Below are 15,278 nucleotides of genomic sequence, written 5' to 3' on the forward strand. Positions count from 1 at the left end.
TCAGCGTTGGACACGCCCACCGACCCTCCCGGCGCCAGCTGTAACAAAGTTAATATCTATGGATGGATGAAACACAGATGGATGAATGGGTGGATGCTGCACACCTCTACATCATCTGATTGCGTTTCATCCGTCCGTCCGTCCATCCATCCATCCATCCATCCGTCCGTCCATCCATCTATCCATCCATCCATCCGTCCGTCCATCCATCCATCCATCCATCCGTCCGTCCATCCATCTATCCATCCATCCGTCCGTCCATCCATCTATCCATCTATCCATCCATCCGTCCGTCCATCCATCTATCCATCTATCCATCCATCCGTCCGTCCATCCATCTATCCATCTATCCATCCATCCGTCCGTCCATTCATCTATCCATCCGTCCGTCCGTCCATCCATCCATCCATCCATCCGTCCATCCATCCATAAACTCACTCAGGCCTTTAAGGTCAAAAATTCAACACTGTTTTTATTTATTATAAATCAGTACATTTCTTATAAAAAAAGTGGGCTTGAAAAAAAACCATATTAGATGTAAACCAAACAGATCAGGAAGTGGCCACCACCTCTATGACGTCACATCCTCTTCACCACCCAGCAGGTCTAATTCAGTCTGAACAGTAATCATGTGGTTAGCATCGATCTGTGCAAAGCATTCAAGTACAGCAATCAGCGGGCCGTTGGTCTGAGCAGCCAGCGCCAGCAGCATTAGTATTCGCATTATTCATTTTTATTTATCTTTTACTTTGGAAACTCCTGCCTGAGCTTCTGCATAAATTACTCACAAATCCTAGCTTTTAGTTCCTGCAGAAAGATGGCGGAGATCAACGTCAGGAGAAAAAATAAAAACAGGACGAGGCTGGTACCATGGAAACGACCTCGATAAAAATTAATCCTCCCCTCCCATCTTCAAATTAAACATTTGAGCTGCAAACATTTTTGTTATTTCACTGCAAAAACAAAATATTACCAAATCATCTTTGTTCTAGTTTCTGGCAAATATATTAATACACCTGAAATGAGACAAAACTAATTAACAACTAACTTTTCAGCTATTTATAGGAGCTTGATTTAAGTCAATAATTCCTTAATATTGATGAAAAGGTTCTAGTTCCACTGCTACGTTATTTCACCCGTAACCTGAGAAAATGTCTCGTTAAAAGTAGAATAATCTGCCTCTCATTTGTCTCATTTCAACTGTAATAATATTTGTACTAGAAACTAGACCAAGAATCAGAGGAAAGATTTCATTTCTGCAGTTAAACCTGAAAATGTGTCTATTTTTAACAAACAGGTTTAGTTTTTGACTAAAGGAATATAACACCATCTGTCGTTTTATTGCTTCAGCTACAAACGTTGCACTGCAAAAACAAAATCTCACCAAGCATTTTAGGTTTAGTTTCTAGAGCAAATATCTTACTGCATTTAAAACAAGACAAAACTAACTTCTAACAAACATTTCAGCAAAATGTAAAGGTTTGGTTAAAGATAATTCCTCAATATTGATGAAAAGGTTCTGGTTCGACTGGCAGGTTATTTCAAAATGTCTTTTAAGTTAAATAATCTTCAACATTTCAGCAACATCAAGGCATTATTAATGTAAAACAAGCTCAAAAGTTGTTTTTTTTTACAGCATAAAGAAATTTGCACCAGAAACTAGAGAAAAAAACTACTTGGTAAGATTTAGTGTTTTTACAGTGTTTAAAGATTTTAATAAATGTTTCCAGAGGTCATGAAAGGTCAACCAGCTGGTTCACATCAAGGAAACCAAACAAAATACAAATACTGTGTGCAGCAAAAATGTTTGTTATAATTTAATAAAAAGTTTTCCAATGTGACCAAAAACAAATCCAAAAATAATTGGTATAAATTAAGTTGATAAACTATTCCCTGCACACAAAGTCTGTTTGATTTTGTAAATGTTGGGGCCGATTGACCTCTGACCTCCTCATTTATTAATGTCTTTAAAATCATAGCGGCACAAACGCTGCACAAATGCCAATTGAGTTATATTTGAAGAAAGTGGGAGAGAAAAACAAATCTAAGTGATGCTTCTGCGTCGAAATGCCAGAAATAAATCCAGAACCGATCAACCCTTCAGACACTGCAGCGCCAATCTGGAGCCTGTTTACTGACTACAAAACAATAAGTTAAATAGAAGAAGTGCTTAAAAGAACCGTCCTCAGAGCCCTTTGAAGAGGAGAAAACTGGAGCTCACCGCAAACAAACAAAGTCACCAGTTAATGTCGGTCTGGTTTCTACTGGAGCTTACAGAGATAAAGCAGCTGGTTTTCAGTAAATGATTCACTGATAACAATGGATTATTTCATTTACAACATGGGAAAAAGTGAAATAATCTGCCAATTTTTCCATCTATATGATTGATTGATTGATTGAAGACAAGCTCTCATATCTTCATGGAAAGTTATTTTTACGTCAGTTTTGTCCCATTTCAGCTGTACCAAGATACTGGAAACCAAACAAAATATTTGGTAAGAAAGAAAACAAAAACGACTGATTAATTTGATTAATCATGATTAATCGATTACTACAATAATCGATTAATCATGATTGATCATTTCAGCAACATTTCAAATAAAACAAAACTGATTTAAGTAAAATTTCAGAAAGATATGAGCTTGTCTTCAGTAAAAAAATCATTAATGTCAATGAAAAGGTACTGGATCATTTCAAAATGTCTTCCTATGAGTGAAATCATCTGTCAGTGAAACCAACACTTTTTTATTAATATTAAGAAACAACTGACTTAAAACAAGCTACAGAGTTTCTCTTAGTTCAAGCTTACTAAAATATTTGCCACTTTCTTTTTGTCTGGTAGAAATTGTACAAAAATACAGAGTAAAAAATAAGAAAACTAACTTCAATTAATCAGGTTAATTGTGATCAATTATTACAATAATCAAATAATTTATCACGATTAATCGTTTCAGCCCTACTTAGGAAAAGACAAAACTGACTTCAGTAAAATTTCAGCAGGACATGAACTCGTTTTAAAACTGATGAGAAGATTATTTCTCTTATTTCACTCAAATGGGGAAAATGTTTTCTCAACAGTGAAATTATCTGCCAATGGAACAGGTACATTTTCATTAATATTAATAAATTATATTGAGCTACAAAGGCAGCTATAAGTTAGTTTTACTCAGACATTTGCAGTAGAAACTCAACCAAAATCAACGGGTGACATTTTGTGTTTTTGCAGTGCAGGAACCGAACAGGAGCGAAACCGAAAGCTGAAATGGTAATACTAATAATTCCCAGAAGTCTGCTTCACTTATAGATCATTTTCTTCCCTCTGATAGAAATATCTGGCGTTTGGAGGTCAGTGGCCCCCCCACGTCTGTGCGCCACGGCCCCCCTCGGCGTCCAGCCCGTCTGAGGCGGGACAGTCTGTCTCCTCGTCCTTCGTCAGCGCCGCCTCCTCCTCTCGTTTCCGGCGCTCCAGCTCCCACTCCACGAAGGTGTCGAAGAGGCTGGGCCAGGCCTCGTCCTCGCTGTAGTTGCTCAGGTCCGACCCGATGGCCTGCGTGAAGTTCAGGAACATGTTCCACGTGTCTCTGGAGATGCCGCGCACGCCCGACGGGTTCTCGGCCAGGAAGTCCAGCCAGCGCTCCAGGACGGGCGGCATGTCCTGCGTGAAGACGAGGCGCCACAGGGCGATGGCGATGTCGCGCTGCAGCGAGCGCTGGCCCTCGTCGGCATCCAGGCCGAACTGGAAGGTGAAGCGGTACAGGTCCTTGAAGCTCTCCTCGCCCTGCGCCTCCAGCAGCAGGAAGGGGAAGCGGGAGCAGATGCCCTCGATGCTGTCCGCCCCGATGGCCTTACAGCCCTCCACAAACTCCTTCCTGATGGGGAGAAACCAGACAGAGGATCAAACCGTCTGCAACGTTCAGCTGAGAAACACCAGGAAGGAAAAACGTTCCACAAAATATTACAGCCAACATCACCTTTGACCTTAAGACTTTACCAGGGTGAAGTCGTATTAAAGTTAGAATCAGAATCAGTTACAGTTCTGGGTTTTAATAAATCCTTGAATAGAAAAAAAGTTAAAAACTCAATTTCCCGTCAGTTTGAAAACCTAACAATAGATTTATTTTCCCCAAAACAGAGGATATCATATCTATAATTTCAGGATGTTTATTTTATAAAAGTACAACAAACTCAGAATCAGTTACAATTTTTCACATTCTTTACAGTTTTTATTTATTTCAGTTAAAGAAAATGTTTTCTCAGTTTTCATTAGTTTTAGTTAACTAATAAACTTTAGTGTCTGTGAGCTGATGTCACTTTCAAATAGTTAAAATAATAGTTCTGTTATTTTTAGTTAACGGTTCAGGGTTTTACCGCCCGGTGGAGGCCCCCCCCCCGGTGGAGGCGCCGCGTGTTTTAAAGTTTAAAAATGTTTAAAATTAACAGGAAATTTAAAAATACCACCAAGTTATTGGAAGACATTTTCAACAAATGGCTTAACACAAACATAAGATGACCAAACCAGCAGAGCTCAGCCTGGCGGGGTGTAATTAAAGCCTGGCGGGGTGTAATTAAAGCCTGGCGGGGTGTAATTAAAGCCTGGCTGCCCGCCAGGCTGATGAAACCCAGGGAAACCTGCTAAAACGACCTCGGCGCCGTACCGTGTAAACTTGCACATGGTGGCTGCCTGAAACTTCCAGGCCAGAACCAGAACCCGGAACTCGGCCGGGTCGACGCAGAGGTCGTTGCAGAACCGCTCCATGCCCTCCTCCAAGATGGCGTCCTCCAGCTCGTCCTTGTAGCACGCGAACAGCTCGCCGATGCGCGCCATGGACAGCCCGTCGCCGTCCTCCCTGCACGGCTCCCTCATGGCAGAGGAGATGACGGGCGTCTCCATGGTAACCTCTAAGGCCTTGGTGCCATTCAGCAGCTCGCTGGTGGATTTGCCAGAGGGGGCACTGCAGTCGTCTTTGTGCACGCCGCCGCTGGCGCTGTCGACCCGCTTGTGGGACTTGGACGTGTTGTCCTTGTCTCCGCTCTTGCTGCCCAGAGACGACGTCGGGTTCTTACACTTGGTGACACACTGGCCCATTTCTCTCGTCTCTGTCCTCCTCGACGTCAGTCCCCGTCCGAACCGCCCAGACACCTCTTCTCTAGCCGGACGAGGTGCCTCAACATACCCTCAGGCCTGAGAGACAAACAGGTGCATGCTGGGAATCTCTGCAGTCAATCTCTTTATTCAATCAGAGTAAAACACAACAGAACTACCTTTCCCAGATCTGCCAAAAGCTTCAACTGTCCAACCTAAAAACCCTGAAAGAGAAAAGGAGAAAAACATCAACTTCACTGAATTTAGGTCTGGACTTGGACTAGGCCATTCTAACCCTTTTATAGGTCCTATTATTTAATTTCTCTTTGTGATCAATAAAGTATTTTTTGAATCTCTCTGGCTGGATGCAAGTTTGGACAATAAATATATAATAATATGTATCACAATAAACATGTGATCAATGTCTGATATTTATTCTAATTTCTCTGGAATAAACCCAGAAATGTTAGGATTAGGCGTCTGATTCTCGCACTACCAGCAGTTTCTGATTTCTTTACCCAGAAAACAATCAGCCGCAATAAACGATGAGGATTTTTATAGGTGGATTCCAGATTTATGCGTCAGATCAGAACACGATGGCTTTGGGTGAACAGACAATAAAACGTAAATAATCCTATTTGTGGGATTATTATGGGGTTAAGTCACAATGTTCCCACGTTTTGGAGTGTTTTTCACCCACAGACTGTTTCTGTTTAAGTTCGTCGAGCTTCCTGGAGCTGTCAGCGTTTCGGCTCGTTCACCGAACAGATGATTCAGGATTTTCTCGGCTGGTTCTGGCCGCGCTCCAGACAAACGCAGATAAAACCTGGACTCATAAAACGGATTTTAATCACTAAAGTTGCAACATGATGCTGGGAGTTTCCTGGGTTTAGATGTGGGTTTGCATCAAGGCTGGATTAATCATGTGGTTCCGCTGGTTGGACCTAATCCGTGATTCAGAGCCGTTCCTGGGAAACATTCTGCAACGCACCAATGAAACATCAAGATTGCTCAACTTTGGTTGCAAAAGTTCATCCAGAATACTTTTGCAACCAAAACATTTTATATTTTACTGAACTAAAACCACAAACCTTCCACTTCGGTCAGATTGGATGAAGGGTAGGGGTCAGAATTTATTGTTTATCATTAACTTCTTATGATCAGAACTTTATTGCCTCAATAAATTTATATTAAAGGGTCAGTATCAATTTTTAAAAAAAATCTACTTTTTTGATCTTTTATCATGTTTTCATATTTTTCCCAATTCAAAAACTGGCCTGGAGCCTCAATGTTTAAGAAATCCTCTAATCTCCATAGCAACCATTCAAGTTGTTAAAACGCCTGGATGGACTTAGCCCCGCCTTCAAGGTGCAGCTCCTCCCCCTCTCAGCTCCTCCAGACTAGCCAGAAGCAATTAGCAAACATCTGCTGAGCTCATAGGAGCTGCTGGTAAAAACATTAAAGGGTTAATAGAGGAGCCATGTTGGGACAACTTCCTGGAGGCGGAGCTTCAGAAAGAGCAGGAGATTTTAAAGAGACGGAGGCCCAATTTCAAGGTGTTAAATCAGAAAGTCAAATTTTTTAAGTCATATTTTATATATAAAAGATTCTTATAACAACTGAAGGTAACAGTTACTTGACTATGTCATAATTTGGCACTTTGTACCTGGAAAACACCTAATGCTGCCCCTTTATGTTAAATTAAAAACAAACTGACAGTATTATCAGAAATGCTATTTTTACCCTTTTCTCCATGAGAGCATCAAAAAATATCAGAAAATGTGAAAACATGATTTAATGCAGTCACTGTGGCTTATATAAATGACTCTTGGTTAAGTGTCTTTTGTCCTGAAGAAGCCAGATTTAAATCCAATGTTTTGTTCTAGAACAGTATTTGTGCCTGCAGAAACACATTTTTTCCATCTTAGCTCATTAGATTAACTGACAATAAATACATTAAAAACTAGTGTTTTTGTGAGTCCGCTGCTTTATTATTTTTATTATTAAATTGGATATAATTTCAGATTTTTGTACTTAAAAATAAGCTATAAATGTTATAGGTTAATTTTATAAGATAAAGAAATGTATTTTTTAGAGATGCACAGATATAAACATTAATAAAAAATATTCATATTTGATATTACTGCCAGCTCAGCCATATTTACCAAAATTTTACTTGATTAATTATCATAATAATTAATAGATTCCTTTATTACTAAAATAATTGATAACAGCAATCAGTTTGTTTACTTATTAATTGAAAAAAAGATGTGAAGTTTGAGGCTGAAAATCTGAATTTATTCCCGGATTAAAGAACAAGAAGACAGTTTTCTTTTCAGTTAACGTCAGAAAGCTGGACGTTGTTTTAACATAAAGTAACAGAAGGGGGTTCATATAATGTAAAACTGATGATAAGCTTTTATTACTTGTATCTTTTAGGGAACCGTCAGGCTGTAATCATAGCCGGTGTGTTTCAGCTGAATGAGACGAAGATGATGACGATGATGATACTTACATAAAGTCTTTCAGAGGGCATCGTCTTTCAAATCTGCTCCATCATTGTGACCTTGACATCAGCAACGCTGCAAAGACACATTATCTTGTCGTCATAAGCAGAACGGGACACCTCATCATTCCCAAACCTGCAGGGAATATTTCCCTCATTTAGCCACAGTTCAACCCTAAACCTCTCCAAAAAAACATCACCACTGGTTTAAATCTGACTTACTGTGTGGCTTTGAGCAATTTTCTATGTCTCAAGTTTGAGGTTTCCTTCCTAACATCGTACACATTTCACAGCTCAAACACATGCTATTAATTACACATCAAGCTGCTGTTAAAGCTCAGCTCTAGTCTGTTTTGGATTGGTCCAGTGGTTTGGTCCATTCCTGATGCACAGAGGCGGTCTGACACCAAGTTGTCAGGGGGCCCAGGAACCGATCTAATAACTCAATCAAATTTGCAGTTTTTAAAAATACTTTTTTCCCCCAATGGGCTTCCATAGTTTAGGACAACCATCTAGTTTTACAGTTTGAATCTAGTTGGACTTTGAATTTATGTGAACTCCCAGAAGGAATGATTGAAATAAATATTTGTTGTTATTAGTATTTTCTTGAGAAGAAAATGAGAAAAATTAAACAAATCAGATTTGATCTGAAAAACAAGACCTTATTTTTAAAGGTATATAGCTCAGCCATTACAGCCATGGAGCCCAGAACAAAATAAATCAAAGGATAGCATTTCATCACTTAATATTAAATGAGACAGAGTCACTAGTGTGAGCTCTGATCTAGCAGGTGAAAACTGTCATTCTGTCTCAATACAGCTGAAAATGTGCAACACCTTCGTTTTTTTCCATTGTTAAAGTAAAACTCAGACCGTAAAAAATTTAACTGAGACAAAAAGTAAATTAGAAATGTTTACAAATGTCATAAGAAATGAATTTAATAATTTCTCCTCATAGAGGAGCGCTGGCCTCCCGTTGGCCCCCTTCTAGAAACGCCAATGCAGATACATTTAAAGGTATCCAGGATAATCTGCAGTGATCAATGCACCGGACATGTCGAGACACGTCTGCCTCAGTCCTAAACTGGCCAGCCTGAACGTCTGGAGGCCTACTTTTATCCACAACAAACCAGCACCATGTAACTCATCCAGACATCAGTTTAACCGGATTAGCTGGTCTGAAATCTGTCCGAGTCAAAGCACAGTTTCAATGTCAACATTTAACATCTGCAATACTGCTGTCAGCGGCTCACTTTGATCAGAAATCATCTTTTACGTCGTTTTAGGAAGTTAAGATTGCTTTAAAAAGGAAAAAGCCGAGCAAAACCGAGTGATTCTAACAGCAAAAACAGCCCCAACTGAGATGTAAACAGCGCTTTTAATCCGATGTAAAGGCGACACTCTAAGCTGTTACGAGCTAAATTAGTTATTACCCGCCGAGGAGCTGCTGATCAATAATCCATGATTGGTCAGGAGGACATTTAAACATCTCCATCTGAAGAGCCTGGCCCAGGCTGCGCCGCAGCTACAGCTTAGCTGCGGCTAAGCTAGCTCCTTAGCGGCTCACAGCACTGCAAAGATCCGACAGAAAAAGACTCACCTTCCCGGAAAATTACGTGTTGAGTGTTTTCAATGTACATCATTCCGAAAAAGATGATTAAAAAAAGAAACAAAGAAGTTAAATAAGTTGGTCGGAACCCCGAAGTGGAGCAAAAACTCGTAGAGAGCTAGCTAACTAGCGGGGACAGCAGGCGAAAGAAAACTTTAACACCAAAGTTGGTTGTTTTTCTGTTTTAGGGAAAAAATACGCGAAAACGCCGAGAGTCGGAGTTTGTCTTCGAGTCCATTTAGAGTCGAGTTCAGTGTGAGAAAAGAGAAACTCGGAGTAACGCTGCCTATTTCTTTGTGCTTCCCCTTCTAGTCATTGAGCGCAGCTACATTAGAGACATTTTCCTGCATCACTTCCTGCCTCCCAGCAGCCAACAGCTGATCTCCATCCGAACAGGGCCGAGCCCCCAGAATCTGGGGCCCGGTTCTCTCTGGCACCTTCCTGGGTTATAATAGTTAGAGGTTTTTCATTATCGTTGAGTTTAGTTTAGTTGTGACTTTTTGTTTGTTTAATTCAGTTAGTTTTAATTGGTTTTGTAGAGTGTTTTGCTAGATTTTATTAAATATTGTTTAGTCTTTAAGTTTATTTTATATTTGCCGTTGTAGTAGCTTTAGTTTTTCCATACTTTGGCTCATTTTTAAGTGCAGAATGCAAAAAGGGCAAAGTATTGTGCAGATGTATACACTGATTATTATTGAATAACCATCTGACTTTGGTAAGCTTCCTCTTTAGCAAGCTAAATATTTGGGTCTAATCTAATTATTTAGTATGGAAATAAATATTTAATAGAGATTTATTTGAGAACTAAATATTTAATTTAAAACTAAATATCTATCTTCAATTTGGTCACTAAATATTTAATTTATTAACTAAATATTTAATTTGAAAGCTAAAAATTTAGTTTGTGACATAAATATTTAGCATATTTATATGTTAGGTTTAGAAAATAGATATTTTGTAAGAAAAATACATTTTTAATTTGGATTTAAGAATTTAGTCTACAAACTAAATATTTAGCTTAGACTTAAACATTTAGTTGTGTTCTAAGTAATCAGTTCCTAGAGTATTTAATTGATATTTAGTTTACCTAAATATTTACTTTGTTAATTAAATATTTATTTTGGAACTCTGAGATTCATAAATGTAGGAGTAATATATGACTTTAAAAAATAAACACCCACACCTTTTTCTTTAAGACGGGCTAAATTAACCAAATTGTTGCTGCTAGTATTTCAATATGTAACTTTACAAACAGCACCCCAGAAATTATGACACTAAATATACCCTTTGCTATTAATAAAGTATTTTTGAACTGAACTGATGTACATACACTTCTTATTTAATTGCAATAATGCACAATAAATTACAATCTGCCATTTTATGAGGTAGGTTAAGTGTACCTTTTGAAAATAACAACTATTTACTTTTTACTATTTATATGTATATTTTATTGGAAATACTCATTGAGATTAAAACTTCTTTTCCAAAGTTAAGAGATGGACATGCTACTTCAATATATTTGGCGCTAATGTGATCTCAATAGTTACAATTAATCATAAAACACAAAAACTTGTGATTGTTGAAGTTTTATGGATTATGGAGACCTCCATAATCCATTAGATGGAGAATGAATGAAGTAATCTGGTGTGTTTTGATTTGGAGTAAGAAACACTTTTTGTTTCAGTAAAAGAATCTCAATTTAAGCCTCAGCTTAGAGAAGTTTGTCAATATCTCATATCAGAATACCTACGCATTTGTATAATCTGAAATCTTCAATTTCAGTCCTTATTAGGCTCATATTGTGGTCTATTTTTCCCCTATCTGTTGTAATATCCTAATATTAAATGTTTTGTTTTCATCATAATTGGTAGAAATAAAGGCCTGAAAACATCTGTATGTGTGGAATTAATCTATAGTTTCACTCAGGGATGGAGTTACTGAAATAAATGAACTTTTTAGTGACAAAATGCGAATTCACGAGCACTGTTGCTTTAAGACTACGTCATCAGCCAGCGACTATGTCACCTCTTTAGAAACAACAGGTAAGGTCGCATTTTACGCTTTAAATAAGAATAAATTATGTAATTTAAAAATAAACTAAGACTATTTCACATCGCTGTTGGCGTCTTAGCTCAGGTCTGTTATTTGAGACGCTGTTATCTTTCTAAAATTTATGTTTAGGAGCGAAGTTCGGCTGAATTGGTTCATTCCGGTGAAGCGAACAGGATCCAGATTTGCAACGGGATTATTTTAGGGTGTTTTATAACCCTCCGAGGAGATATTCAGCGGTTACTCAACAGTTTAAAATTTAATCTTTAATAAGTGATGAACAAATCATTTTATGTCGACTAGATTTCCTGCAGTAGCTGTAACTGAGTTATAAACACCAACCAAGTCAAGTAGCAATGAAAATATCAACTATTATTCATATTCCGTTCAAAAATACTTTATTTATATCACAAGAAAATTACATTTTGTAACTCGTATTATTCAAGGTTCTTCACAGAATTGTTGTAGATGGTGATTGCGGTGAGCTACAAGGATCTCCTGTAGAGGTCTGTGTTACAGCAGCTCTGACAAAGCTTCTGACTGAAGACTTTTGTTGTAAAGTAGTCTGATGAAGAGGATGCTCAGGATTGGTCATTATTTTCTCCATTACAGAAAAGGAAAATCACCAAATCTATTCAGAGGGAAAATACTTGACTGATTTTTTCAGTTTAAAATTCATTTGTAAAGTTAATAAAATTCCACAAATGCCAACTATTTTTGCAAATATTACATTATAAAATCTTTTATTCTAACTTTTGTTGTCAGACAATTTCTCTTTAAAGAACTTCAAGATTCTACAGACACTAATCAGAACAAAATTAGTTAATTACATGTGTCGAGTGCGAGAAATTAACAAAGTCCAAACCTTGTTAAAAATAGAACAAAACAGCTTTATTTCATCTGTACAGACGGAGAACCCAAAAGAGAGATCTGAGATCTGACTTGACAAAGGAATCACTTCTCTATATATTTACTGTTTAATGCCCTTTGCACACAGACAGGGTGTCATCGCTGATATTCTAAAAAAAAAACTTATCAGATTAATACACATAGTGAGAAAAATGCAACCTTTAGTTAAAAACCAGTTTCAGGCAGAATATTCTGTGCTTAATAATAATCACTCAGCCGTTGGGTCTGGTCTGTCACTCCGGAGGTTTGATAGTTATTTACTTATCGCACTGGAGCAAACTTGTGAAGGCCAGAAGAGAAACAATGACTCTGTGAGCCTGAGTAAAATATAATAAACTGATTAAACATGTAAGATTAATATTAAATAAACTTCTAATAACAGCAAACATACTGTAAGTAAATATTTTATTCCACACAGTAATTCATAATTTATATAAGGAAATTACCTCGTTCAAGTAGAAGCTAGTTGTTGTTTTTTCCCTTTAAGAAATAACATCAGTGCTTGAAAAACGTATTTCAGGTTTATTGTAGTTTCATAGTTTCTTATTAAACATTGTTTGATCAAAGGTGTTTGTAAGGGTCAAATCATTTTACACAATGCTGCATTTAAATGTTTGTTTTCTGTCACATTTATATTTAAACTTGCCCTGCAGAGACAAACGTGTTAAATAATGAACAGCTAAACAAATGAAAAGCTGTCAGGTTTTACATTTTTGATCCAACATTAGACATGTTTAAGGTATTTTCTATTACGTGGAGTGAGACAGTTTTTTGATATCTTGTTTTTGAAATCTAGCAGATGTCTAACTTTCCAGTATAAAGGTAAAGAAATATATAAATAACTGAATTAAACCATCAGTTAAAGCTGTAGTAGGAAACTTTTATAAAACATGTTTTTTACATATTTGTTTAAACTGTTAGGACACAGACAATCTGTGAAAACTTCAATCTCCTCCACTATAGCAGTCTGAAGAAATGCACCAAAAACAACCAATGAGAGCCATAAGGAGGCGGGTCTTAGTGCTGCCAATCATCCTTGTGAACTCACTGCTAAATGTGCTAATGGTGGAGAAATTACTTAACATACAGAAAAACTGTTTACCTGCCATCACTGGTGGCTAAGCTAATTAGACTTAGCATTCATTGTATTATAGGGAGCAGGGGATAATTGACAGCACTAAGACCCGCCTCCTGGCCCTGATTGGTTGTTTCTAATTAGCACTAGGAGAAGACAGAGGACACCGATCTTTTCCCAGATTATCTGTCTGGAACCAAAGAGTCTCGATTTGGTGGCAGCTAAAACAAACTATGTAAACAGATATTTTTAATAAAATCTACATGCTGTGTTCGTCGCAGCAGGTCCGCGTGTTTAAGGCGGTTCTGATGACTTCCTGGCTGCTTTCCTCAGGCCAGGATGGCGTTGTCCACTCGCTCTACCGTGTTATCGCTCTACATGCGGGTGTTTCGGATCGCCCGGGCCTGGCAGGCCCAGACCGGCGCCGTGAGCGACTCGGAGGCGGAGAGGCGGTTCATGGAGCAGGAGGCCCGGTCTCTGTTCAGGCAGAACCAGCAGGTGGAACAGCAGCTGCTGGTTTTATGTTATATTTATATTTTGTTTAATTCACTTAGTTTTAATTAGTCTTTGGAATATGTTTGCTAGTTTTCATGAGTTATTATTTGTTAAATATTGTTTAGTTTTAGCACCATTTTACTAAAACCTCTGGTGTTTTCTCCAAACGTTTTGTGGACTAAAAGAATTAGTTTTAGTTTTAGTTAACTGTGGTTACTTTGCTTCAAGCTGGATGATCTGGTTGAAAAACGAATCATGAAATAAACATTTGATATCATTCAGCCGATGTTGATAATTATTGATTAGTTTTTGGTTTTAAATAATTCAAATACTGCCAGACTGGCTTCGTGTCGTTTCCTGTTTAATCCAGTTTTCTCTACATGTTTATTTTTTAGCAGTTATGAGGCAAAGTGGGGAAACCAGAAGATTGTTGCTAGGCAACCAAAGAGAGTCAGTTGAATCCACCAACCTGAGATATTATGGAAGATTCTCTCAGATGTGTTCAGTATTGATATTGATCACTGCCTGTCCTTACATATAATATTATAGATTTATTGTCCAGTCATCGTTTCTTTCTAACTTTTCTTGCTGTTTTCAGCTCACAGATCCAGAATCCATACGGAGATGCATAGAGGAATGTGAAGCCAGGATAGAAATAGGTGAGGATGGATTCAGTCAGGACTTCATTTCAAACAAAGAAAAAAAAGTTTTTATGACATTTTTAACATCTAAAATAAACAAAACAACAGAAACAAAAAATAAAAGGATTCTAAAGTCTCAGGAAACAAAATAATTTTTTTATCATCCATCTTCATGTGATTACTGGTTTATTGCGACAGGCCTGATTTCATAATGAAACGTTAAAATCAGCCTCTTTCTGTTCAGGTCTGCATTACAGGAATCCGTACCCCAGAGCGGTGAGTAAGCGCCCCCTAGTGGCCGTGTTGTGAATGCATCAGGAATGCGGCCTGACGGCCCGGTTCTGCCCACAGACCTACCTGCCTCCTCTGGGTCTGGCCACGCAGCGGGGCAGGCGGCTGCGCGCTCAGCAGCGCCTCCGGAAGCAGGCCAAACCCGTCTACCTGCAGTCCCACGACGACACTTGACGACACCCCGGTTACCATGGTTACCTCACAGAGGAAGCCGGAGTCTGCATCAGGGGCCGAGCTTCTGCAAGCTGGTACTGATCCGAGATCGGACGTCGTTCAGGAGAAAAAACTTTATTTTTCAGTCAAAGTGTTGGGAAAGTCCAAATACTGTTTCATGTGTTATTCATCATCATGTCTAATTTAATTAATAAAGTGTCTGAATGTTCAATCTGTTGAACAGTTTCAACATCTTAGACCACAGAACTCTTCAACTTGAGGTTCGCATGAGATTTCTGAATAATCTGTGATTCATTTCTGATTAATTTGAGCTGAACGGGTTAGGATTGGTTTATGGCCTAAACAAAACATCTTAATTACACTTTTCGTAGAAAATCCTTCTTAGATAATAACATTTTCTTTCAGAATGAATTGTTTTAGGGCTCTGTCACTTTAATTCCAAATAAT

At 38.2% G+C, this 15,278-nt stretch overlaps 2 protein-coding genes across 2 annotated transcripts; one reads left to right on the forward strand and one right to left on the reverse strand.

Moving 5' to 3' along the window:
* Positions 1 to 452: 452 nt before the first annotated feature.
* On the reverse strand, positions 453 to 9,619 carry dcun1d3 (defective in cullin neddylation 1 domain containing 3). The gene is made up of 5 exons (XM_044101747.1): positions 9,189 to 9,619; positions 7,599 to 7,665; positions 5,263 to 5,307; positions 4,656 to 5,182; positions 453 to 3,869 (listed from the first exon to the last, which is right to left on the reverse strand). The coding sequence occupies exons 4-5, from the start codon at positions 5,084 to 5,086 to the stop codon at positions 3,347 to 3,349; spliced, it is 954 nt and encodes a 317-aa protein (XP_043957682.1). The 5' UTR covers positions 5,087 to 5,182; positions 5,263 to 5,307; positions 7,599 to 7,665; positions 9,189 to 9,619; the 3' UTR covers positions 453 to 3,346.
* A 1,563-nt stretch (positions 9,620 to 11,182) lies between these two features.
* Positions 11,183 to 15,042, forward strand: lyrm1 (LYR motif containing 1). The gene is made up of 5 exons (XM_044101749.1): positions 11,183 to 11,239; positions 13,564 to 13,728; positions 14,324 to 14,384; positions 14,611 to 14,642; positions 14,718 to 15,042. The coding sequence occupies exons 2-5, from the start codon at positions 13,570 to 13,572 to the stop codon at positions 14,829 to 14,831; spliced, it is 366 nt and encodes a 121-aa protein (XP_043957684.1). The 5' UTR covers positions 11,183 to 11,239; positions 13,564 to 13,569; the 3' UTR covers positions 14,832 to 15,042.
* Positions 15,043 to 15,278: the final 236 nt, after the last annotated feature.

Source organism: Gambusia affinis, linkage group LG20 (assembly GCF_019740435.1).
Source record: "Gambusia affinis linkage group LG20, SWU_Gaff_1.0, whole genome shotgun sequence".
Lineage (NCBI taxonomy): Eukaryota > Metazoa > Chordata > Actinopteri > Cyprinodontiformes > Poeciliidae > Gambusia > Gambusia affinis.